We start from the raw sequence: 25,011 nt of genomic DNA on the forward strand, positions 1-25,011 counted from the left end.
CGGGCACATGTCAGCTGTAAGAATCAGCTGACATGTGCCCGGTTCAGTGTGGGCTTAGCGCCGGAGCCCGCGCTGAACAGGGGGTGACAGCCTAGTGCGTACTAATATGCCACAGGCTGTAAAGGGGTTAATGAGATAAAAAATGAACTTTTTAGAATTTACCAAATGGCTGCAATGAAACAAAGAGTGAAAAATTTAAAGGGGTCTGAGTACTTTCCGCACCCACTGTACCTCGATGGACTGCTAGCTTCTTAAGCTTACCGCTACCTCCTCTCTGTGGGGGCCCGCCAAAAGCTGGGGGCCATTGGTTAAGGTAGTTGGCCCTGGAAGTCCAAAAGTCACAGCTGCTCTATTCTCAGTGGGCAGAGCGGAAGGGTGAGACTGTGTAATGTTGTACCATCTTGGGCATTTGCTGGGAATATTCTATGTGTTTATTGTCCGTTTGGTGGTTCGATAAAATATTGCCATGCTGTTTTACCCTCACCCTGTTCTGTCTGAGTAGTGTTCTGCCCACGGAAGATCCAATGTCTTCACAACAGGATACATGATAAATATACAGGTGCATCTCACTAAATTAGAATAGATGATTATGGCTTACAGCCAATTAAAACACAAAAGCCATTATCTCAGTAAATTAAAATAATTAACAAAAACACCTGCAAAGGCTTCTTAATCGTTTAAAAAGGTCACTTCGTCTGTTTCAGTAGGCTCCACAGTCATGGGGAACACTGCTGACTTGACAGATGTCCAGAAGGCAGTCATTGACACACTCCGCAAGTTCCCAGAGTTCCAATTTTCATTTGGAAATCAAGGTCCCAGAGTCTGGAGGAAGAATGGAGAGGACACAATCCAAGCTGCTTGAGGTCTAGTGTGAAGTTTCCACAATCAGTGATGGTTTGGGGAGCCATGTCATCTGCTGGTGTAGGTCCAGGTCTGTTTTATCAAGACCAAAGTCAGCGCAGCAGTCTACCTGGAAATTTTAGAGCACTTCATGCTTCCCTCTGCCGACAAGCTTTTTGGAGATGGAAATTTCGTTCTCCAGGAGGACTTGGCTCCTGTCCACACTGCCAAAAGTACCAATACCTGGTTTAAAAACAACAGTATCACTGTGCTTGATTGGCAGCAAACTCGTCTGACCTTAACCCCATAGAGAATCTATTATAGAGAATCTATGGGGTATTGTCAAGAGGAAGATGAGAGACACCAGACCCAACAATGCAGACGAGCTGAAGGCTGCTATCAAAGCAACCTGGGCTTCCACAACACCTCAGCAGTGCCACAGGCTGATCGCCTCCATGCCACGCTGCATTGATGCAGTAATTGATGCAAAAGGAGCCCCGACCAAGTATTGAGGGCATTTACTGAACATACATTTCAGTAGTCCAACATATCGGATTTTAAAAACATTTTTCAAGCTGGTGTTATAAAGTATTTTAATTTACTGAGATAATGACTTGTGTTTTCATTGGCTGTAAGACATAATCATCAACATTAACAGAAATAAACACCTGAAATAGATCACTCTGTTTGTAATGACTCTATATAATATATGAGTTTCACTTTTTGTATTGAAGAACTGAAATAAATTAACTTTTTGATGATATTCTAATTTAGTGAGATGCACCTGTATGATCATTTGGCATCTGACTGCTGGACTCTCATTGCTGACAAGAACGGTTTCAAAGTCCACTGCATGAATGGAGCAGTATTGTGGAGGCTTCTGTGACTCTGACTCAGATTACTAAACCATCAATTCTGCTGAAATGAATCATGTAGGATAAGTGATATATTTATTATCAATTTTGTGGATAGGTGATAAACTTATATATGTGCAAAACCCACTACTCATGCATGTTTGGCATGTTTTGTTTAATGTACAGGGGTGTATAAAACGCTGTCATTGTTTGTGGGTTTGATCGACTTTTAAACTGATACAAACAGACAATTTTGCCCTGCTGGTATAGTATATTTATTCCCATGGGTGATAACTATGCCTTATCATATTTATACATGTAAACATTAAATGTAAACAGTCAGGAAAAGGAGATTCAAGTCGATGAGCAAATCGCACTCCCATGGTCCAGCATCCAGTCCAGGCCCGTGTGGTAGCCGGTCTTAACTTCTGAGCCCATCATCCAGGCTATCTCTTGCACTTACTAGGCCGCTCAATGTTATGCGCTTTGCACATTATGACATCACGGGGCATAGTGATTAAGCCACACATGACATCATGACGTCGTGAGGCCAAATTAAAGCCAGAGGTGCCAAGTGTGCCAGGCCCAGGTTGCTGCGCGCAGAAGCGAAGACCAGCTGCAATGGAGGACCGGACTGGATGCTGAACTAGGGCAGCGCTAATCGAATTGCACAACTCTAGATTAAAGGTATTCCCTTTTGTAACAGGGTGTTATAACTTCAGGCATAGCATCAGGGGTGGATGCACCATTGGTGCAACATGTGCAGCCGCACAGTGGACCAAGAGCTAAGGGGGCCCATTTCCAGCTCCAAAGCCAGTGAAATTGTGCTTTATGATGAGGTATTTGACTTCAAAGGATCCATATATTGTTCTTGCACAGGGGTCTCTTCTGTCTGTGTCCGCCACTACAGTATATACTGTAATATATAATATTATGCCTCTGTACAATGTATTATTAGTGATGGTCATTAGTGATAATCTTTGTAAGATCCTCCAGAAGACCCTGAAAATAGAGAAAACACTATATAAGCTCAGTGTACAAAAAAGCCTAATAATCCCAGCAAAGAATAAAAGAGGGTATGGTAATAGGTTTTGTGTACTTTGGCATACAGGACTACATTCCTACAAGGAAATAGGAATGGGGCCAGCAAGTAAGATGTGATGTGTTCGGGGAATACCTATAAAAATCCCTCCTGTCCCATGAACAAATAAGGGACTACAAGACATGTAACATGTCCTATCCTGCAAAATATGGTTAACCCATTCCAGATATGTGACATGCATGTATCTCATATGTCAGAGACAGGTATATGGAGCAGGTGCTTTCTTGGGAGAAAGGAGAGTAATGAAGTCGTTCATTTGTCAATATACTGCAATTCTTCAATACTCTTCTAGGAGGACTAAAAAATATGTAAAAATTTACAGTATGTTTGCAATTACTTAAAAAAAGACCAAATTATCTCAGTTTACATATTCTAAAAAATAAAGTAAACAAATAAATAAATATATATTGTTGTATCACCACATCCATAAAAGTCCAAAGATCTTTTAAAGCATACATTGTTTTCACTCACAAAGTATTAGGCGAGAAATAAAAAATATGGAATAAAAAACTATCAAAGAGTTGTATGTACCCCATGGTACTGTGGTAAAGACACCAATAAAAACTACAGCTCCACCTGCAAAAACAAGCTCTCACGCAACACCATTGAAGAAAAATTCAAAAAGATCTGAGTTTCAAAAAAATGGCAAGGCTAACCAAACTTTGTTCTTAAATGTATGAATTCTTTAAAAGCTGAAAAAAAATACATACATTGGGTAGCATAGTAATAGCGCTGACCCACAGAATTCAATTTACCATACCAGGTCATTTTTACCATAAAGAGAAGGCCGTAGAAACAAAACCTGAGCAACAATGATAGTATTATGTTTTTCACCATGTCACCTCACATTTAATAATTTTTTACTATTTTTAGCACATTATATGATAATGTGAATGATGCCACTCGTCCCGCAATAAATAAACCCTCATTCAGCTATGTTGATGGAAAAATATAAATAATTATGGCTCGTAAGTTACGTTCACACGAGCTTATTTTCGAGTGATGTCTGAAAAAACTGACCTCACACAACCAGCACTGGGACCAATCTTATTTAATTGGGCTTAGGATACGTTTTTTGACACAGACTGGATGTGTGAAAAAAAATCAAAGCACGCACTGGACTCTTCTGTATTTTGGATGAATCAGGCCTATTTAAGTGTTTGAGTGTTTAAAAAGAAAATCGGATCCCATATGGATCAACAGTACAGCTCAGATTTTTAAGGATACATTGCAATTCTTTAACATAGGAAATGATTTTTATACGCTCGTTTCAGAAAGGAGAGAAAAATGACAACACAAAATCTAAAATTTGCCCCAACGGGAAGGATGTAAAATACTGATATATCTGTTCTAAACATCTCAGCTAAAATCTTTCAGCTGATACTTTCTATTCATGTGTTAGGTAAACCTTTTTTTCTTATTATTTCGCTTTAAAAAGACAGGTCCTTTTAAGTGCACCATATCGCCTACTGAGGTTCAAGTGTTCATCCAAACAGACGGAGCTAACGAATTACATAATTTTATTTGATGTTTGAAAAATATATGAACACAACATGATCTAGGGTGGAATTTTATATAAATCCTTTATAAACAAACTCAGAATGAGACAATTAGAGACTAAAGTTTATAAAAAGTTTTGCATTAGAGCCGCAAATAATTATAAACATTGTAAGGAATATTGGGATCATATACAACATGATTATTACATCTGTTTTTAAATATAATATATACAGTTACTTACATATAGGGTTTCTTTGTTTGCAAGTTGGTCTTGTAGAGCCTGATGTGATGCCTTCAAATTGTTCTCATTAAGAACGATCTTCACCAAACAATTGGTCACAAGTCCTGCAGGAGGCCAGGAGTTAGATTTAGCTTAGATTAGTCTTATTTTTCCACCTCCACAAATCTTGGTGGAAATCTGGGTAGGAACTGAACATGTCCTTCCATTATGCTGCACAATTAATGCTTTTAAGCCTCAAAAGGTGATTCCATCATTTGGGGCAGAACAAAAATCACTGAATGTTTAGCTTGTGCTATTAAAATGCCAGAGACAATGACAAAAACCCAATAGGGTCAAATGGGCACCAATAGTGTCCATAAATGTGTAATTGTACGGCTAAGTGGATGTAATCAGAGGCTAAGTAGATATGACACTTGGGAGCCTGACAAAGCCATTTTAAATAATTTTTACATAAATTTATATAATTAAGAATTTCACTTGACAGAAGATGAAAACTAAAGGACTTTAATTGTGTTCTTTTGGAAAACAGTAATATTGTTTAAATATTACTGGTGCAACGTACCTTGAACTTTATTTTTTAAGACATCTAGTGCCTTAGCCTGTAGCTCACTTGGTGTCAGCTCTTGTGGACGAAATTCAGACATTAGCAGCTCAGCAACTTGATTTAAGCACCATATAATCAGTTCCTCTGCATACATGTTAGGTATATGGTTTAGTATATATTTACTATATTTCTTCATGATGCTTAGAAAAAGAGAAGAAAACATAAATTCTGGAGTTGTGAAAAGTTTTGTTAAAGTTATTAACTCATGAACATTACTGGTCAAGAATTACAGTATAAGGCCTCATTCAGATGTCAGTGTTTTTCACATATGCAAAAAAATGGTCCCTGTGTCATTAGTGATTGGTCCCTGTAATCAGAGTATCATCAGTGTTTTGGATCTGTGTGTCATCAGTATTTGGTTCCTGTGTCATCAGTGTGTAATCAGTGTTTTGGATCTGTGTCTCATCAGTATTCGGTCCCTCTGTCATCAGTGTGTCAGTGTTTTGGATCTGTGTCATCAGTATTTAGTCCCTGTGTCATCAGTGTGTCATCAGTATTTGGTTCCTGTGTCATCAGTGTGTAATCAGTGTTTTGGATCTGTGTCTCATCAGTATTCGGTCCCTCTGTCTTCAGTGTGTCAGTGTTTTGGATCTGTGTCATCAGTATTTAGTCCCTGTGTCATCAGTATGTCATTAGTGTTTTAGATTGGTGTGTCATCAGTATTTAGTCCCTGTGTCATCAGTGTGTCATCAGTGTTTTGGATCTGTGTGTCATCGGTATTTGGTCCCTGTGTCATCAGTATTTAGTCCCTGTGTCATCAGTGTTTTGGATCTGTGTCATCAGTATTTGGTCCCTGTGTCATCAGTGTTTTGGATCTGTGTCATCAGTATTTAGTCCCTGTGTCATCAGTGTGTCATCAGTATTTGGTCATTCTGTTATCAGTGTGTCATCAGTATTTGGTCCCTCTGTCATCAGTATTTGTTCCCTGTGTCATCAGTGTGTCATCAGTGTTTTGGATCTGTTTCATCAGTATTTGGTTCCTCTGTCATCAGTGTGTCATCAGTATTTGGTCCCTCTGTCATTAGTATTTGGTCCCTGTGTCATCAGTGTGTCATCAGTGTTTTGGATCTGTTTCATCAGTATTTGGTTCCTCTGTCATCAGTGTGTCATCAGTATTTGGTCCCTCTGTCATTAGTATTTGGTCCCTGTGTCATCAGTGTGTCATCAGTGTTTTGGATCTGTGTGTCATCAGTATTTGGTCCCTGTGTCATCAGTGTGTCATCAGTGTTTTGGATCTGTTTCATCAGTATTTGGTTCCTCTGTCATCAGTGTGTCATCAGTATTTGGTCCCTCTGTCATTAGTATTTGGTCCCTGTGTCATCAGTGTGTCATCAGTGTTTTGGATCTGTGTGTCATCAGTATTTGTTCCCTGTGTCATCAGTGTTTTGGATCTGTTTCATCAGTATTTGGTTCCTCTGTCATCAGTGTGTCATCAGTATTTGGTCCCTCTGTCATTAGTATTTGGTCCCTGTGTCATCAGTGTATCATCAGTGTTTTGGATCTGTGTGTCATCAGTATTTGGTCCCTGTGTCATCAGTGTGTCATCAGTGTTTTGGATCTGTTTCATCAGTATTTGGTTCCTCTGTCATCAGTGTGTCATCAGTATTTGGTCCCTCTGTCATCAGTATTTGTTCCCTGTGTCATCAGTGTGTCATCAGTGTTTTGGATCTGTTTCATCAGTATTTGGTTCCTCTGTCATCAGTGTGTCATCAGTATTTGGTCCCTCTGTCATTAGTATTTGGTCCCTGTGTCATCAGTGTGTCATCAGTGTTTTGGATCTGTGTGTCATCAGTATTTGTTCCCTGTGTCATCAGTGTTTTGGATCTGTTTCATCAGTATTTGGTTCCTCTGTCATCAGTGTGTCATCAGTATTTGGTCCCTCTGTCATTAGTATTTGGTCCCTGTGTCATCAGTGTGTCATCAGTGTTTTGGATCTGTGTGTCATCAGTATTTGTTCCCTGTGTCATCAGTGTTTTGGATCTGTTTCATCAGTATTTGGTTCCTCTGTCATCAGTGTGTCATCAGTATTTGGTCCCTCTGTCATTAGTATTTGGTCCCTGTGTCATCAGTGTATCATCAGTGTTTTGGATCTGTGTGTCATCAGTATTTGGTCCCTGTGTCATCAGTGTGTCATCAGTGTTTTGGATCTGTTTCATCAGTATTTGGTTCCTCTGTCATCAGTGTGTCATCAGTATTTGGTCCCTCTGTCATTAGTATTTGGTCCCTGTGTCATCAGTGTGTCATCAGTGTTTTGGATCTGTGTGTCATCAGTATTTGGTCCCTGTGTCATCAGTGTGTCATCAGTATTTGGTCCCTCTGTCATTAGTATTTGGTCCCTGTGTCATCAGTGTGTCATCAGTGTTTTGGATCTGTGTGTCATCAGTATTTGTTCCCTGTGTCATCAGTGTTTTGGATCTGTTTCATCAGTATTTGGTTCCTCTGTCATCAGTGTGTCATCAGTATTTGGTCCCTCTGTCATTAGTATTTGGTCCCTGTGTCATCAGTGTATCATCAGTGTTTTGGATCTGTGTGTCATCAGTATTTGGTCCCTGTGTCATCAGTGTGTCATCAGTGTTTTGGATCTGTTTCATCAGTATTTGGTTCCTCTGTCATCAGTGTGTCATCAGTATTTGGTCCCTCTGTCATTAGTATTTGGTCCCTGTGTCATCAGTGTGTCATCAGTGTTTTGGATCTGTGTGTCATCAGTATTTGGTCCCTGTGTCATCAGTGTGTCATCAGTATTTGGTCCCTATATCATCAGTGTTTTTCACGTAGGGATAAATAAATAAATTAACAAAGCTTCTCCTATATTTTGCACGGATGCCATCGTTGTACTGTACGTGTTTTTCACGGACCCATATATTTGTATTGGCACTTTTCATCCGTGCTGCCGGTAAAAAACAGACATGTAAACAGCCCCATAGACTACAATGGGTACTTGTTGTATCCGTAAAATAGAACACGTACGTGCAACATGAAGGTCTGAATGAGGCCTAACACCATAAGAAAATGAGCAATTTAAGCGTGTTCCTATCTCTGCAAATGGCCTGTAGACTTTGAGAATATTAGCAGTCAAGGTCATTGCCCAGATTAAAACGTTGTATTGTAAATGCTAATATTTTTACAAAGGTCTGCTTGTACCATTTATAGGATCAGAAGCAATCTTACAACATCTCAGCTATAGGTGTAGTCACTAAGGAAGTTAAAGGGGTTGTCCACTACTCAGACAACTGTATTCCCCAGTGTAAAATAATAACAGATACTCACCTCCCGCACTGACGCTGTTCCAGTGATGTCGGCGGCAGGTCTCCCAGGGCATTGCTTGATGCTGTTGTTGCGGTTGCTGATGGGCTGCTTTGCTCACACTTCCTTCAGATGAACTTTAGATGTCCAAAGGAATTGTGAAAGTTGCAGGCCATTAGCAGTTGCTGTTTTGCCACAGTGCTCACAATGAATAAAAATGATACACAAGCTCCGGGTAGACCCGGTGCTGAAATCACAGGAACAGCGCCAATGCGGGAGGTTTGCTTTAATTTTTCCTTTTATTATTATGTATTTTTCTATACTCTTATTAAAAGTTCTGTTCTATTTTGCTGTTGTAGAGTCCTAGTTTTCAGTTGAAAAGTCCAGACTGTAGAGTCCTAGTTTTCAGTTGTAGAGTCCTGAGTGTAGAGTCCTAGTTTTCAGTTGTATAGTCCTGACTGTAGAGTCCTAGTTTTCAGTTGAAGAGTCCAGACTGTAGAGTCCTAGTTTTCAGTTGAAGAGTCCTGACTGTAGAGTCATAGTTTTCAGTTGTAGAGTCCTGAGTGTAGAGTCCTAGTTTTCAGTTCAAAAGTCCAGACTGTAGAGTCCTAGTTTTCAGTTGAAGAGTCCAGACTGTAGAGTCATAGTTTTCAGTTGTAGAGTCCTGACTGTAGAGTCCTATTTTTCAGTTGAAGAGTCCTGACTGTAGAGTCCTAGTTTTCAGTTGTAGAGTCCTGACTGTAGAGTCCTAGTTTTCAGTTGAAGAGTCCTGACTGTAGAGTCCTATTTTTCAGTTGTAGAGTCCTATTTTTCAGTTGAAGAGTCCTGACTGTAGTCCTATTTTTCAGTTGTAGAGTCCTGACTGTAGAGTCCTAGTTTTCAGTTGAAGAGTCCAGATTGTAGAGTCCTAGTTTTCAGTTGAAGAGTCCAGATTGTAGAGTCCTAGTTTTCAGTTGAAGAGTCCTGACTGTAGAGTTCTAGTTTTCAGTTGAAGAGTCCTGACTGTAGAGTCCTAGTTTTCAGTTGTAGAATCCTGACTGTAGAGTTCTAGTTTTCAGTTGAAGAGTCCAGACTGTAGAGTCCTAGTTTTCAGTTGTAGAGTCCTGACTATAGAGTTCTAGTTTTCAGTTGAAGAGTCCAGACTGTAGAGTCCTAGTTTTCAGTTGAAGAGTCCTGACTATAGAGTTCTAGTTTTCAGTTGAAGAGTCCAGACTGTAGAGTCCTAGTTTTCAGTTGTATAGTCCTGACTGTAGAGTCATAGTTTTCAGTTGAAGAGACCAGACTGTAGAGTCCTAGTTTTCAGTTGAAGAGTCCTGATGGTAGAGTCAGTTTTCAGTTGAAGAGTCCAGACTGTAGAGTCCTAGTTTTCAGTTGTAGAGTCCTAGTTTTCAGTTGAAGAGTCCTGACTGTAGAGTTCTAGTTTTCAGTTGAAGAGTCCTGACTGTAGAGTCCTAGTTTTCAGTTGTAGAATCCTGACTGTAGAGTTCTAGTTTTCAGTTGAAGAGTCCAGACTGTAGAGTCCTAGTTTTCAGTTGTAGAGTCCTGACTATAGAGTTCTAGTTTTCAGTTGAAGAGTCCAGACTGTAGAGTCCTAGTTTTCAGTTGTATAGTCCTGACTATAGAGTTCTAGTTTTCAGTTGAAGAGTCCAGACTGTAGAGTCCTAGTTTTCAGTTGTATAGTCCTGACTGTAGAGTCATAGTTTTCAGTTGAAGAGACCAGACTGTAGAGTCCTAGTTTTCAGTTGAAGAGTCCTGATGGTAGAGTCAGTTTTCAGTTGAAGAGTCCAGACTGTAGAGTCCTAGTTTTCAGTTGTAGAGTCCTAGTTTTCAGTTGAAAAGTCCAGACTGTAGAGGCCTATTTTTCAGTTGTAGAGTCCTGACTGTAGAGTCCTAGTTTTCAGTCGAAGAGTCCAGATTGTAGAGTTCTAGTTTTCAGTTGAAGAGTCCTGACTGTAGAGTTCTAGTTTTCAGTTGAAGAGTCCAGACTGTAGAGTCCTAGTTTTCAGTTGTAGAGTCCTGACTATAGAGTTCTAGTTTTCAGTTGAAGAGTCCAGACTGTAGAGTCCTAGTTTTCAGTTGTATAGTCCTGACTATAGAGTTCTAGTTTTCAGTTGAAGAGTCCAGACTGTAGAGTCCTAGTTTTCAGTTGTATAGTCCTGACTGTAGAGTCATAGTTTTCAGTTGAAGAGACCAGACTGTAGAGTCCTAGTTTTCAGTTGAAGAGTCCTGATGGTAGAGTCAGTTTTCAGTTGAAGAGTCCAGACTGTAGAGTCCTAGTTTTCAGTTGTAGAGTCCTAGTTTTCAGTTGAAAAGTCCAGACTGTAGAGGCCTATTTTTCAGTTGTAGAGTCCTGACTGTAGAGTCCTAGTTTTCAGTCGAAGAGTCCAGATTGTAGAGTTCTAGTTTTCAGTTGAAGAGTCCAGACTGTAGAGTCCTAGTTTTCAGTTGTAGAGTCCTGACTGTAGAGTCCTATTTTTCAGTTGTAGAGTCCTGACTGTAGAGTCCTAGTTTGCTCTTGTAGAGTCCCGACTGTAGAGTCCTATTTTGCTGTTGTAGAGTCCTGACTGTAGAGTCTTAGTTTTCAGTTGAAGAGTCTATACTGTAGAGTCCTAGTTTTCAGTTGAAGAGTCCTAGTTTTCAGTTGAAGAGTCCTAGTTTTCAGTTGTAGAGTCTTGACTGTAGAGTCCTATTTTTCAGTTAAAGAGTCCAGACTGTAGAGTCCTAGTTTTCAGTTGTAGAGTCCTGACTGTGGAGTCCTATTTTGCTCTTGTAGAGTCCTGACTGTAGAGTCCTATTTTGCTGTTGTAGAGTCCTGACTGTAGTGTCTTAGTTTTCAGTTGAAGAGTCCATACTGTAGAGTCCTAGTTTTCAGTTGAAGAGTCCTGACTGTAGAGTCCTAGTTTTCAGTTGAAGAGTCCAGACTGTAGAGTCCTAGTTTTCAGTTGTAGAGTCCTAGTTTTCAGTTGTAGAGTGCTGACTGTAGAGTCTTAGTGTTCAGTTGTAGAGTCCTGACTGTAGAGTCTTAGTTTTCAGTTGTAGAGTCCTGACTGTAGAGTCCTAGTTTTCAGTTGTAGAGTCCTGACTGTAGAGTCCTATTTTTCAGTTGAAGAGTCCAGACTGTAGAGTCCTAGTTTTCAGTTGAAGAGTCCTGATGGTAGAGTCAGTTTTCAGTTGAAGAGTCCAGACTGTAGAGTCCTAGTTTTCAGTTGTAGAGTCCTAGTTTTCAGTTGAAAAGTCCAGACTGTAGAGGCCTATTTTTCAGTTGTAGAGTCCTGACTGTAGAGTCCTAGTTTTCAGTCGAAGAGTCCAGATTGTAGAGTCCTAGTTTTCAGTTGAAGAGTCCTGACTGTAGAGTTCTAGTTTTCAGTTGAAGAGTCCTGACTGTAGAGTCCTAGTTTTCAGTTGTAGAATCCTGACTGTAGAGTTCTAGTTTTCAGTTAAAGAGTCCAGACTGTAGAGTCCTAGTTTTCAGTTGTAGAGTCCTGACTGTAGAGTCCTATTTTTCAGTTGTAGAGTCCTGACTGTAGAGTCCTAGTTTGCTCTTGTAGAGTCCTGACTGTAGAGTCCTATTTTGCTGTTGTAGAGTCCTGACTGTAGAGTCTTAGTTTTCAGTTGAAGAGTCCTAGTTTTCAGTTGAAGAGTCCTAGTTTTCAGTTGTAGAGTGCTGACTGTAGAGTCTTAGTGTTCAGTTGTAGAGTGCTGACTGTAGAGTCTTAGTTTTCAGTTGTAGAGTCCTGACTGTAGAGTCCTAGTTTTCAGTTGTAGAGTCCTCACTGTAGAGTCCTAATTTTCAGCTGTAGAGTCCTGACTGTCCAACCACTTCTGCAGCCCTGCTCCTGACTATGTCTGCTCTCTCCACTTTCCCCTCCCTTCTCTCAGTGTTACACATAGCAGCAGACAGGGGTGTGAGGATGTAAATGGGAGATAATAATATGGAGACAAAAAAGGAACAAGTCATCAAGAATTGCAGATCGTACAGGCTGTACTGAGAGTAGATAGGAAGATGAGCACATACATGTGCGCAGAGGGAAGGAGGATGTGGGGAATGGCAGTGTATGAGCGCATAGAGGGAGAAATTATGGGGAGTGAAAAGGGAATCAGACATTCATCAGCATCAGTATCTGTCGGCACATGAAGATCCCTCATACAGGCTATGGTATCACATGATGGCTAGTGAAGGCATCAGTGTTCTAGATTCACAGCCCTCACATTCAGCATGTATTACTGGGAGAGTCAACCCACAAGAGGAACCGAAATCTAGGAGCAAAGTGCATATCAGATGTCTAAAAATGAAATAAGAAATGAAGATTGCCAGCTGAAAGTTAAAGGGGTTGTCCGATACCTAAAATGTCCTTCATAAATATCTATCTTTAACCCCCAAACACTTTGGTAATTTGCACCTGCAGTTGGTCATGGGGGTGCCTGCTTTCGAATATTGATGAGCTATACCAAGAATATAACATCAATATCTATCTGCTGGACAAGCTTTTTTAAGAAAGGCTTCTCTGAAACCAAACATCACATATTAAGCCACTGAGCATACATGTCCTGCTCCAGCATTGGTAAGATCTGCTGAGATTGGATATAGGGCTTGCTCTCACTTGCGATTAAATTAGACTAATGCAATCTGATAAAAAATTGGATTGCATTCGGACCAATTTAATCCTATGAGTGTGTGCTAAGTTGCGTTTATTTTTCCAGCATCGATCGGATTGCGATCGGGCTGGAAAAAAAATCGCAGCATGCTGCATTCGGATCGCACGCACACATATAATCTATGGATGCGTGTGAAACATCTCATTGCACTCGGATAACACCCAAGTGCAGTGCGATTTCCGCCGATGCCAGCAACAGAGGAGATGGAGAAATTGATTTCTCCATCCCCTCCGCAGCTGTGCTGCGATCCTCTCCATGCACGAGGATCGCAGCACGGAGCAATGACGTTTGGCTCCCCCTGGCAGCAGAGCAGAAGCAGAATGTCATTAGCATATCACTATCGCATCGGATGTGATTCGCTAGTGGGACCCCGGCCATACTATGATTACTGCTGATGACCCTTCTCTTATTTTTAATACTGAAAAGTGGGTAGATGCCAAGATGTTCGCATAGACAATGAAGAATGTACTTACCCAATTCTGTGCAGGAAACTAATGACACCACCTAAAATGGGTAATAATTATTAGTTAGGTATAACAGCTATAAGACATCACCTAAAACTGCTGACAACACAAGAATAAAGTCTTCAATACACAATAGACAGCTGTCGGCAGAAAGATTGTTCAGCTGACAAGACCCTCCATACACAGGAGCGCTCGCTTTTCCAGGAACTTTTGTGTTCGTCATGGAAGACGCCTAGTAACGACTTATCTCTGAAAGAATGAAAGCAACGCCTGCTGGAAATTGGATATACCAGATCCTTATCTTCAGATATAATCTGTCAGGGGAGAATCGGGAGTCCCCCATGTCCATTAGACTATCAGCCAATCCTGCCAATGCCAATATCGATGGATTTGGATGACCTTAGTCTAATATGCATGGGGCCATAAGGCTCTATTCAAATCTCGTTTTGTGAATACAGTTGTAGGTTTGTCTTGTAATGAGATAACATATAGATAACATACACATTTGGTCACATGCAGCCAGCATATGCCAGAAGAGTGTCCATTTGGCATAAAACTGGACATTATGAGTCAATATCATGTATAGGAAAGCATAGTCAGCTTCACTTTCCAACACAGAGGGATACAGTAAAGTATATAATTTCCAAGTGAGCGACGTATGACAATGGATGCCTGTTAAGAGTCATTCATCACAGCCTTCTACTGGAGATATACTTTGGACATCCCACCTTCTATGAAAGGAGATGTGAACAGAACTGTATATCTTTTAACACAGTATCCAGCTACATTCTCGGAGATAAGGAGGCAGATTTATTAAAAGGATTTCCAGGACCAGAATATTGATGAGCAATCATTAGGATAGGCCATCAATCCTACATTAATGGGAGTTCAATAGACTAGGGATTGACAAAAAGAACACATAGGGCATTAAGCAAATAGCATGTTGTTTTATTGCAGTTTTTTGCGCTCACCTTGTGATGCTGTGAAACTACAGCAAGTGAATAACCTTAGATAGCAATACCCTAGGTGCTGCTGGGAGAAATGGTGGTGTGCTGCACTGCTGGTGAATAATTCACAGGATACAGATGAATAGAAATGGATTGTAGTTTATTCCCAACGCGTTTCTAGGTCGAAAGGACCTTTTCCTCAGGGGAAGATCTTTATTGTGGTTACCCTGAAGAAGAGGTCGGTTCGAGCTAGAAACGCATTGGGAATAAACTACAGTCCATTTCTATTCATCTGTATTCTGTGAATTCTTCACCAGCAGCGCAGCACACCACCATTTTTCCCTTTGGTACATTAGTGGGAGTCCGACTCTCTGCACTCCGGCTAACCAACTGTTTGAGGAGGCTGCGGCGCTTGTGCAAGACTCTTCAATATTTACATCGCTCTGTATCACTCTTGTCATCTGCTTATTAGGAAGGGTAAGTGGGACATCACAGCAATATCATTCACCGCTGCTACCAACTAGATGGTGTCCAGGTAGATGGCACTATATAGACATTGAAGAGGCTGAAGGGACCACTGTGCTTGTGGGATCGCTGCAAAACAGCTGATCATTGGGGGTCTTGAGAGTCAGAACTCTGCAGGTATAATATTCATGGACTATCCTAATGTTAAGCCATGAATATTCTAAACCCAGAAGCCTTTTTAAAGATATTGGATATTGACTAAACAGAACTAGCAGAAAGAAAAAGTTGAGTAATTGTCCAAAGTAACCAGTCAGATTTAGGCTTTGCTATTTCACATGGTCTCAGGGAAATAAGAGGAGGAATCTGATTGATCTGATTGATTGATTGATCTGATACACCTTTCCTTTGCACCCACTATTTACAAAGCCCCTGTGACAAATATGTTCGGAAAAAGTGAATAGAGCTTTAGCGATGTGCTCTTCAGGATTCATTTATGAACTTTTTTAGAGACTTTATTTCAAGGCCTGATGTCTTTCTTAGCTTTCAGATTCATTGGCAGGATGTTAATCTGGCCACAGATAGAAATAAGGCAGCATTGCTCACATGGTGCGCCAATCTTAACAAGTAGCTGCTCTTGCAGATTAATTAAAATAATAAGTGTAACCCACTATAACCAAAATGGAAGTAAAATATAGGGTTATTCCTAAAAAATCAAGTTATACCTTATTCATATTGGATAACTTGATGATGGATGGGCATCCGACCACTGGGATCCCCATCGATCCCAATATTGGGGCTCGGAAACCCTGTGAACAGGACTCTACTGTCCCATCCTAAATTGCACTCAGCTTCTTCCGTCAGTCCCACTGATGCATGCGCATCTCTGCTCCACTCAGGATGGAGCTGCAGAGCCCCAATCTCAGGGATCCAGAGCTCCAATTCCGGGGACATAGGGGGTCCCAGTGGTTGGACCCCCAGCTATCAGAAAGTGATTCCCTTTCCTATGGTAGGCAGTGGAAAACTTGATTTTTTGTCAATAACTCTTTAAGTCACATGAAACTGAATAAAAAATGTGCCCCCAGTTTTTCAAGCAAACGCCTGAGGGTAGGTGCACACAGTGTTTTTTTCAGGTGGTTCCACTCCAAAACCTGCCTGAAAGAGCGCCATCTAAATACTCAAAAGAATGAACATATTTATTTCTATATAAAAAATGAATTGCTGTTTATATGTTCAGGTGGTTTTTGAGCGCCTTTTAACCGCTTTAGGTTTGCAAAGATGGCAGGGGTTATTTGCTCTGAAAATCTATACTTTACAAAACAAGCAATGGGAAGGCTAAAAGATAACACCAGCGGCCAAAAACGTTGAAGAAGCACTCAAAAAAAAAAAAAAAATGAAAGGCGCTTAAGAAAAAAAATGTTGGCATTTCAGGAAGTTTTTTCCTCTTGTAAACCTTGTGGTGTTCACCCACCTAAAAAATAAGTTGTGTGCACATACCCGAAAAATGTCTGTCCCTTTATGTTTTAGTCATATGTCATCAAACTAATTCTAATTCTAATGCTAATCCTAAACCCAGCCACTAGTTCTGTAGAAATCTATGTACAACATGGAAGGATGACTTCTATACAATGTGCGGTACCTGTTAAAACTTCATCGACTAATTGATAGATAACATTAAGGACGGTCTTCTGTAGTTTCTGCTCCTTTTGTTCCGTAGTTTGTGTAATGTTCTGGTCGATCACGTCTAAACCTTTCTGACCCTATAAAGATAGGAAATTCATATCAAAACAATAGGAAAACTTATAATAATTGAACCATTTTGCAAATATGCCTTTGCAAGGTGATCTCAAATCAATCGCTTTTCTAGATTATTCCTTGATAGTATAGGAAGATAAGCACAGGTAGTAGTCAATAAGTGGTTTCTCTTATATAGATAACCCCTGACTATAAGCCCTTGTGCTAAGGAGTAGGACTCTCACTGTGGTAGACCAGAACTGCCCACAGGAAAATGTATAGCTGATGGGAACTTATCCGGCAAAATCTGCTGATTGCCGAAGTATGAGCGGCTGCATTAGTCGCCATTTGCTGATTGCTGCAAAGTCTTACATTAAGGCCACATTCACACGTTCAGTATTTGGTCAGTATTTTACATTAGTATTTGTAAGCCAAAATCAGGAGTGGAACAATCAGAGGAAAAGTATAATAGAAACACATCACCACTTCTGTATTTATCACCCACTCCTGGTTTTGGCTTACAAATACTGATGTAAAATACTGACTGAATACTGAACATGTGAACGTGGCCTAAAAAAGAGAGTATGTCAGTTTGACAATTCTATCAACAATGGGAAAAAAATTAGCAGACAGCCTAACCTACCTCATCACTACTTGTACTGGTGCTGGACTTGTCCTTTTGCTTATTCGGAGAAGCACTTTTACCTGGTAAATAATATGAAAAATGAGAAGTTAATTTGTATAACTGCATTTACCAGCACAGGTATTACAGCTATTATTATCTCTTGGAACATATTCATTGTGAACCTCCGGCAGCGGAAAGGTCTTTACCACTGTGGATATCAAGGTGTGGGAATGTGCACATTTTACCCTTTACAAAAAGAAAGGTGAAACTCACATCTACATCAGCAGCATAAGATGACATACTGTGGATCGCAAACCCACAATTTACGCTGTAGATACAGTGGGTACGGAAAGTATTCAGACCCCTTTAAATTTTTCACTCTTTGTTTCATTGCAGCCATTTGGTAAATTCTTAAAAGTTAATTTTTTTTTCTCATTAGAGTACACTCTGCACCCATCTTGACTGAAAAAAACAGAAATGTAGAAATTTTTGCAAATTTATTAAAAAAGAAAAACTGAAATATCACATGGTCATAAGTATTCAGATGAAACAAAGAGTGAAAAATTTAAAAAGGTCTGAATACTTTCCGTACCCACTGTATATTTTGTAGCATGTGCATGAGGTTTCTTAAAGGGGTTTTCCCACGAACAAAAGTTCAATTTAAACAATGGCTGTGTCTGACCATACAGGGACATGGTCTGATCATACCACATCTCCTGGGCAGGGGAGGAAGCAAAAGAGTATACAGACAGGACAGCACGGGATCGCAGAGGATTCATTTTCTGAGGTAAAATATTGTTTAAAAACAGGCAGTGAAATGTTTTACCTCACAAAATAAATCCTCTGCGATCCCGTGCTGTCCTGTCTGTATAATCTTTTGCTTCCTCCCCTGCCCAGGAGATGTGGTATGATCAGACCATGTTCCATGCACAGACAAAGCCAATTTTTAAAATGAACTTTTGTTCGTGGGAAAACCCCCTTAAAGGGAACCTGTCACCAGTTTTGACCGATATGATATACTGCCACCACCTTTCAGCCCTCATATACAGCATTCTATAATGCTGTATATAAGCCACCGATCCGACCTGCGAGAAAAGAAAAAGAGCTTTTATTATACTTACCTGGGGGGCGGTCGGGTCTGAGGGGTATCGCTCATCTTGGTCTGGCGCCTCCCTTCTTCTTTTGATGCCATTCTCCTTCTTGCTTCGTGTGGATGACGCGTCCCTACGTCATCCACACAGTGTCCCCGGATCGCACTCCTGCCCAGGTGTACTTCTCTGCCCTGATGAGGGCAGAGCAAAGTACTGCAGTGCGCAGGTGTCGGGAAAGCTTATAGCGACGCGTCATCCACATGAAGCAAGAAGGAGAACGGCATCAAAAGAAGAAGGGAGGCGCCAGACCAAGACAAGTGACACCCATTGTACCGGACCGCCCCCCAGGTGAGTATAATAAAAGCTCTTTTGCTTGTCTTGCACGTCAGATTGGGGGTTTATATACAGCATTATACAATGCTGTATATGAGGGCTGAAAAGTAGTGGCCGTATCTCATATTGGTCAAACCTTGTGACAGGTTCCCTTTAAAGGAAACCTGACAGCTGATATGTGGCACCCCAGGGGTCTGGTTGCCACAGTGATAGAAATATTACGTCTGAGAGCAAGTGGGAGGTTCCCTGGCCAGGAGCCCTTGAACATGCAACACCTCCTGTCCCAGACCAGATAGGGGAGGAACCTGCCCTATATAAACTGGATATGGGGCGGGGTTAGTCAGTCAGAGCCTGGAGTTTGTTCCAGACACAGGGAAAGTAACAGCGAGGAGCTCTGTAGGAGCAGGAGCTGAAGACAGGGACTTGAGCTAAGCGGAGTTCGTCCTGGCAGAAGACGCCAAGAACCGGACACAGGAGTCCGAGGCTGTGGGGACTTATATATACCCAGCAGCAGAAACCCGCCGGCAGGGGATTTCAGGTCCTCTGGCCATAGAAGCCCGGAGGCTCAGTCACGAGCAAGGGACCAGCACCACCATCGAGGAGCGGGGGCTATCAGAAGGCCCCAAGTCACCAGCCATACGGGTGAGCACCACACGGTACACTCAGGGACGTGGGCTACTTCCACTCGCTTACAGCAAGGTAGCCAGGAAGAGTGCAGATAGACGGGGAAGCCTACAACTCCACCTGGCCAGGGGAACTCCAGTTTGCTCACAGACAGACCAGGCCTCTTATGCTAGCCAGTACTCCCGGGAGGGTCAACCTTATCATCAGTAAAGACCCTGAACTGCACTGCAAAGCCTCTGAGTCGTTCCTGCTGCGCCCGTGCACCATCACTCCCATCATCCACACTCACTACCCTGAGGCTAAACTCCTCCCGTGGGGAGTTATACTACACTCTGCTGCTCTCACAACATCAGCCTCAGAGGTCGGTCCAGCAGCGGCGGTTCTTATTGACCGCAATCCACGGGTGGCGTAGTCGGACATTGCATTATACTGATACAGAGACTGCCACAATATTGGTCTGGCCACCCTGAGCCACGGGACCGGGTCGCCACTACTACTCCCAGCATTGCCCTGAAGTCCGGTCCCGGGTGCCCCACGGCCCAGGGGGCGAGTCAGCTTTTTGGCATAGTCGGCAGGATTGTGACCAACCCGCCACAAATGGGTATTGCGTGCCTGAAAAGGACTTCATACTTACCTGAAAAAGAGTTTTCCCGCCGTCCGGAGCCGATTCCCGCCATCTTCAGCCGTTTCCCGCCATCCTCAGCCGCTTTCCCGCCATCGGGCGTCATCTTCGGGACACCGCGTGGGAAGAAGAGGGGTGTGGACGTTCAAACAGCCCCGCCCTACGCACCAACGCTGCGCAAGGTCCTGGAAGGAGAGAGAGCGACGCTGATGTCACCAGGACGCGACGCAGCACCAGCGGAGCCGCGGCCTACGGAAGAGGATCGACGGAAGGTAGGCCACACTTAACTAGGGGGGAGGAAGATGACGGACACGGAGGGACCCTCTACCACCAGCGCGGCCACTGCCGCAGTAATGCCGATCACAATGCCATACATCCACGGAGCCGCCTGGCTGCCCCAATACTCAGGGGAGTCGCATACCCTAAACGACTTTAAAGAGAGACTGTACAGCCTATTTAAAGTATACCCCCTGACGGTGGGACAGAAAGTGAGCATATTGATAGGCCAGTTAACCGGCGCAGCCCAGCGTGAAGTAAAGTCCTGGTCAGTCTGGGACAAGGAGACCGTAAAGGAGATCTTGGCCCGCCTGAAGGACACTTTTGATACCCGCACCTCAGCCGAGATCAAAATGAGATTTTATGGGTGCAAGCAGTAGGCCCAAGACAGTATAAAAGACTATGCTTTGAGTTTGCAAGAGGCCCTGGGAGCCATTAAACAGGCAGACCCTGACAGTGTGCGGAATGCAGATGAACTGTTAACTGAGCAATTCATTGAGGGTCTGCTGTCCAACGCCCACCGAACCCAGTTACGTGCAATGGCCTTGCAGAACCCTGGTTTAGACTTTGCAAAGTTCAAAGACAGGGCCATCCGGGTTCTCCGAGAACCGGCACCGGGTAGCGCTGTAACCCACCGGCGCCCTGCTATTACCTATCATTAGGAGGCGGCGCCCTTGTCTACAGACTCTGTAGGAGCTGGTGCGCAGGCTTTGGACAACAACCCGGCTACAGACCTGCACTATCAGGTCCAAGAGCTGACTAAAAGCGTAGCCGCGCTAACCAGAACTGTGCAGTCTTTACAGGTCTCTCCTCCAGGAAAGATCCAGCTGGCGTCCGGACCGGAGGACGTCCCGTGGCGTCGACAGAGGAGGATCCCAACATCCAGAGGAAGACCCAGCGACAGATACAACGAGGACGGGCAACCCATTTGCCGCCGCTGCAATCAACCCGGACATATGGCAAGGTACTGTCATTTAAACGGGCACAACCTGGGGCAGAGGGCCAACCCCCAGGCATAAGATCATCAGGCCCCTCAAACTGGCGTGATAAATATGTAGGGGGGCATCCAGTCTTGCCTGTGGTACTGGATGGCATTCCAATGAGTGCCCTACTAGACACCAGGTCACAGGTAACTACCATCCCTTATGTGCTCTTTAAGCGGTATTGGAATGACTCAGACATAACCCGCTACCCAGATGACGACCTAAGTATCATCGCCAGCAATGGTCAGCCCGTGCTGCAGGTGGGATTCAAAGAGGTGACCATTAAGATCGGTAAAGTCGAACTGGCGGCACAAGGACTGATTATTGTGGACATTGACCGTCATGAGAGTCACCCTAAAATAACCTTGGGAACTAACGTGATTGAAAATTGTCTTGCAGAGATAATTCTCATTTTACAGCAGGTTGCCAAGAACACCAGTTCCAGCCAGCAGCGTGTTCTCCAAAAAGAGATCCGGGCACTGATGAAACGGTAACAAGTGGAACTATCTGGTGGTGAGATTGGTAGCGTGAGAATGTGTGACCCGTTCCCTATTGCCATGCCCCCGAAAAGTGAGATGATGATCTGGTGCCGGGCAGCTATTGGTCTAAGAGGTAGAGACTACCAAGCAATGGTGGAACCTGTTTACTCAGACAGTAGGCCCACCATTTTGACAGCACGGGGTGTGGTCGATGTACGCCATGGGAGGGTACCTGTCCGCATCATAAATATCGGGGAGAGAGAAGTATACCTGCCCCGGTATGCCACGCTAGCCAAATTGTTCACCATAAACCAAAATTCTGTAAGGGCCATGGAACCCTTGCCTCCATCTCAACCAGAGGAAGGTAACGGCTCTAAGAAACAAATGGAGGACTGGTGTCAGCAACTACATTTGGGTACTGACTCCACTCCCTCACACCAAAAACAGGGAGTCTACCGGGTGGTTCAGGAGTACGAAAGAGTCTTTAGTAAACACCCGCTAGACTTCGGGCGAGTAAAGGGGGTAGAACATCACATCCCCACAGGAGACCATCCACCCATAAAGGAAAGATACCGACCTGTACCCCCTGCACAATATCAGCATGCAAAGGGGATGTTGCGGGACATGAAGGAGGCTGGGGTAATCAGGGACAGCTGTAGCCCCTGGGATGCTCCACTAGTTCTAGTGAAAAAGAAGGACAACACAATGAGAATGTGTGTAGACTACAGAAAGGTCAACCGTATCACACACAAAGATGCGTACCCGTTACCTAGAATAGAAGAATCTTTAGCTGCATTAAAATCTGCTAACTTCTTCTCCACTTTGGATCTTACTAGCAGGTACTGGCAGGTTCCTGTAGCAGAGGCAGACAAGGAGAAGACTGCATTCACCACCCCGATGGGTCTCAGCGAATTCAACTGTATGCCGTCCGGGCTCTGCAACGCACCAGGAACCTTCCAGCGGTTGATGGAATGCTGTCTGGGACACCAGAATTTCGAGATGGTCCTGTTATACCTGGACGATGTCATCGTTTATTCCAAAACCTACGAGGACCATCTGAAACACCTGGCAGAAGTGTTTGACGCCCTGGCAAGCTACAGCCTAAAGGTGAAACCCTCCAAGTGTCACCTCCTGAAACTAAAGGTGCAGTACCTGGGACACGTGGTGAGTGCTGGCGGACCAAGGACCAGCCTTCGAAGCGGAGGTCTTCCAAGAGTTCTGCAATCAGTATGGCTGCAGGAAGATAAGAACAACGCCCTATCACCCTCAGACCAACGGACTATGTGAGAAAATGAACCAAGTGGTGATAGACTTTCTAAAAACGTTGCCCCTGGAAGAACGCAGTCTGTGGCCTGAAAAACTGCCTGATCTGGTGGACTTGTATAATCACATCCCCGTAGGTTCCACCAACTGTACCCCGGCTTACCTAATGAGAGCAAGACCTGGTAAGCTGCCTATTGACCTGGATATGGGAGCCCTGACACCTGAGGACATCTTGCCAGAGACAGACTGGGATACAGAACGGCAGCAGCAGCATCGGAAAGTACAGGAGAGCGTCGAGCGAAGTCTGTCTCAAGCAAGAGAAAGGCAAGAGAAGGCTTATAACCAGCATGCTCCTGCTGCTCCCCTGGTACCTGGAGAGCAGGTCTTGAAGAGAAAGAGGCGGCTCCACAAGTTGGACGACCAGTGGGAAAAAGACCCATACACAGTACTGCCTTCAAGTCATGATAATCCAAAAGTCTGTGTAATCAGTAAGGATGGAGGAGAGACCACAGCCATTGTCTCCAGAGACCACCTGAAAAAGTGTCCCGAGCAGCTGCAAAGCCCTGACGAAGATCAAGAGAACCCTCAACCCGTAGAGGAAAGGGAAGAAATGATCAGTACCATACTCGGAGACTTTCCCCGGTCCTGGACTCAAATCAACAACGCAGTCGTGGTACCCGTCCTCACCTTTCTCCAGCCAGCCCCTCAAGGGCCTACAGAAGAACAGGGAGTGTCAGAAGAGCAGCCGGCCCAGGAGGCAGAAGAATCCATACCAGCAGCCCAGGAGAATCAACCCTCTGCGAGTAGTGAGCCTGCCGTGCCCCTAGTAAGCCAAAGAGTACGCAGGAAACTGCCAGGCCTACCCGCAACACCTCCTACACCCTGTAGTGCAGAGCCAGAAAGTGGGTTATGTAGGTCCACCAGGAGCACTAGAGGACAGATGCCCGCTCGCTGGAGAATCTAACGCCAAGTATATATCTACCTGTACATATACGTAAAAGTTGAAAATGTTTGATGTTTTGTTACCTGGTTATTAATTATGTCTTTCTAGTTTTCCTAGTTCATGGACTGACAGGTTATGGACGCTGAATAACCGGAACTACATTGTAAATAGTTGCACTTGGTGCCTCTTGCGAAGACGGCCACGGAAGAAAAACCTGTCTGGCGTGGCCCCCGTGTGGTCCAAAGAAATTAGCTTTGCCTTGCAGCCACGCCCAGGGCCAACGTTTGGGGTTTGCTTTGGACAGGTCCCCTATTCCGTTCTAAAACTTCACCTTGGGTGATATGGACACCCGGTTACGGAAATGCCGTGACCATCAATACAAAATGTACTTTTCCTGTTATTGTTTATACCCTGTTATATTATGTTTCAAAAATGTGTTTAGTCCCGGAGTACTAAATTTCACTAGGGGGGAATGTGGCACCCCAGGGGTCTGGTTGCCACAGTGATAGAAATATTACGTCTAAGAGCAAGTGGGAGGTTCCCTGGTCAGGAGCCCTTGAATAAGCAACACCTCCTGTCCCAGACCAGATAGGGGAGAAACCTGCCCTATATAAACTGGATCTGGGGCGGGGTTAGTCAGTCAGAGCCTGGAGTTTGTTCTAGACACAGGGAAAGTAACAGCGAGGAGCTCTGTAGGAGCAGAAGCTGAAGACAGGGACTTGAGCTAAGCGGAGTTCGTCCTGGCAGAAGACGCCAAGAACCAGACACAGGAGTCCGAGGCTGTGGGGACTTATATATACCCAGCAGCAGAAACCCGCCGGCAGGGGATTTCAGGTCCTCTGGCCATAGAAGCCCGGAGGCTCAGTCACGAGCAAGGGACCAGCACCGACATCGAGGAGCGGGGGCTATCAGAAGGCCCCAAGTCACCAGCCATACGGGTGAGCACCACACAGTACACTCAGGGACATGGGCTACTTCCTCTCTCTTACAGCAAGGTAGCCAGGAAGAGTGCAGATAGACGGGGAGGCCTACAACTCCACCTGGCCAGGGGAACTCCAGTTTGCTCACAGACTGACCAGGCCTCTTATTCTAGCCAGTACTCCCAGGAGGGTCTGCCTTATCATC

At 43.6% G+C, this 25,011-nt stretch overlaps 1 protein-coding gene across 4 annotated transcripts in view; it reads right to left on the reverse strand.

The window, feature by feature from the left end:
* Positions 1 to 1,953: 1,953 nt before the first annotated feature.
* Positions 1,954 to 25,011, reverse strand: part of LOC141154771 (uncharacterized) — a 135,905-nt gene continuing 112,847 nt past the window's right edge. For all 4 annotated transcript variants that reach the window (XM_073641167.1, XM_073641166.1, XM_073641165.1 and 1 more), the window contains 6 exons: positions 17,291 to 17,352; positions 16,553 to 16,673; positions 13,514 to 13,544; positions 5,100 to 5,281; positions 4,538 to 4,641; positions 1,954 to 2,696 (listed from right to left, as the gene is read on the reverse strand). In XM_073641167.1, the coding sequence (XP_073497268.1) occupies positions 2,649 to 2,696; positions 4,538 to 4,641; positions 5,100 to 5,281; positions 13,514 to 13,544; positions 16,553 to 16,673; positions 17,291 to 17,352 (548 nt within the window). In that variant the 3' untranslated portion in view covers positions 1,954 to 2,648. The remainder of the gene's footprint in view (positions 2,697 to 4,537; positions 4,642 to 5,099; positions 5,282 to 13,513; positions 13,545 to 16,552; positions 16,674 to 17,290; positions 17,353 to 25,011) is intronic.

Source organism: Phyllobates terribilis, unplaced genomic scaffold (assembly GCF_046119375.1).
Source record: "Phyllobates terribilis strain yellow unplaced genomic scaffold, ASM4611937v1 Scaffold_7__3_contigs__length_470593459, whole genome shotgun sequence".
NCBI lineage: Eukaryota > Metazoa > Chordata > Amphibia > Anura > Dendrobatidae > Phyllobates > Phyllobates terribilis.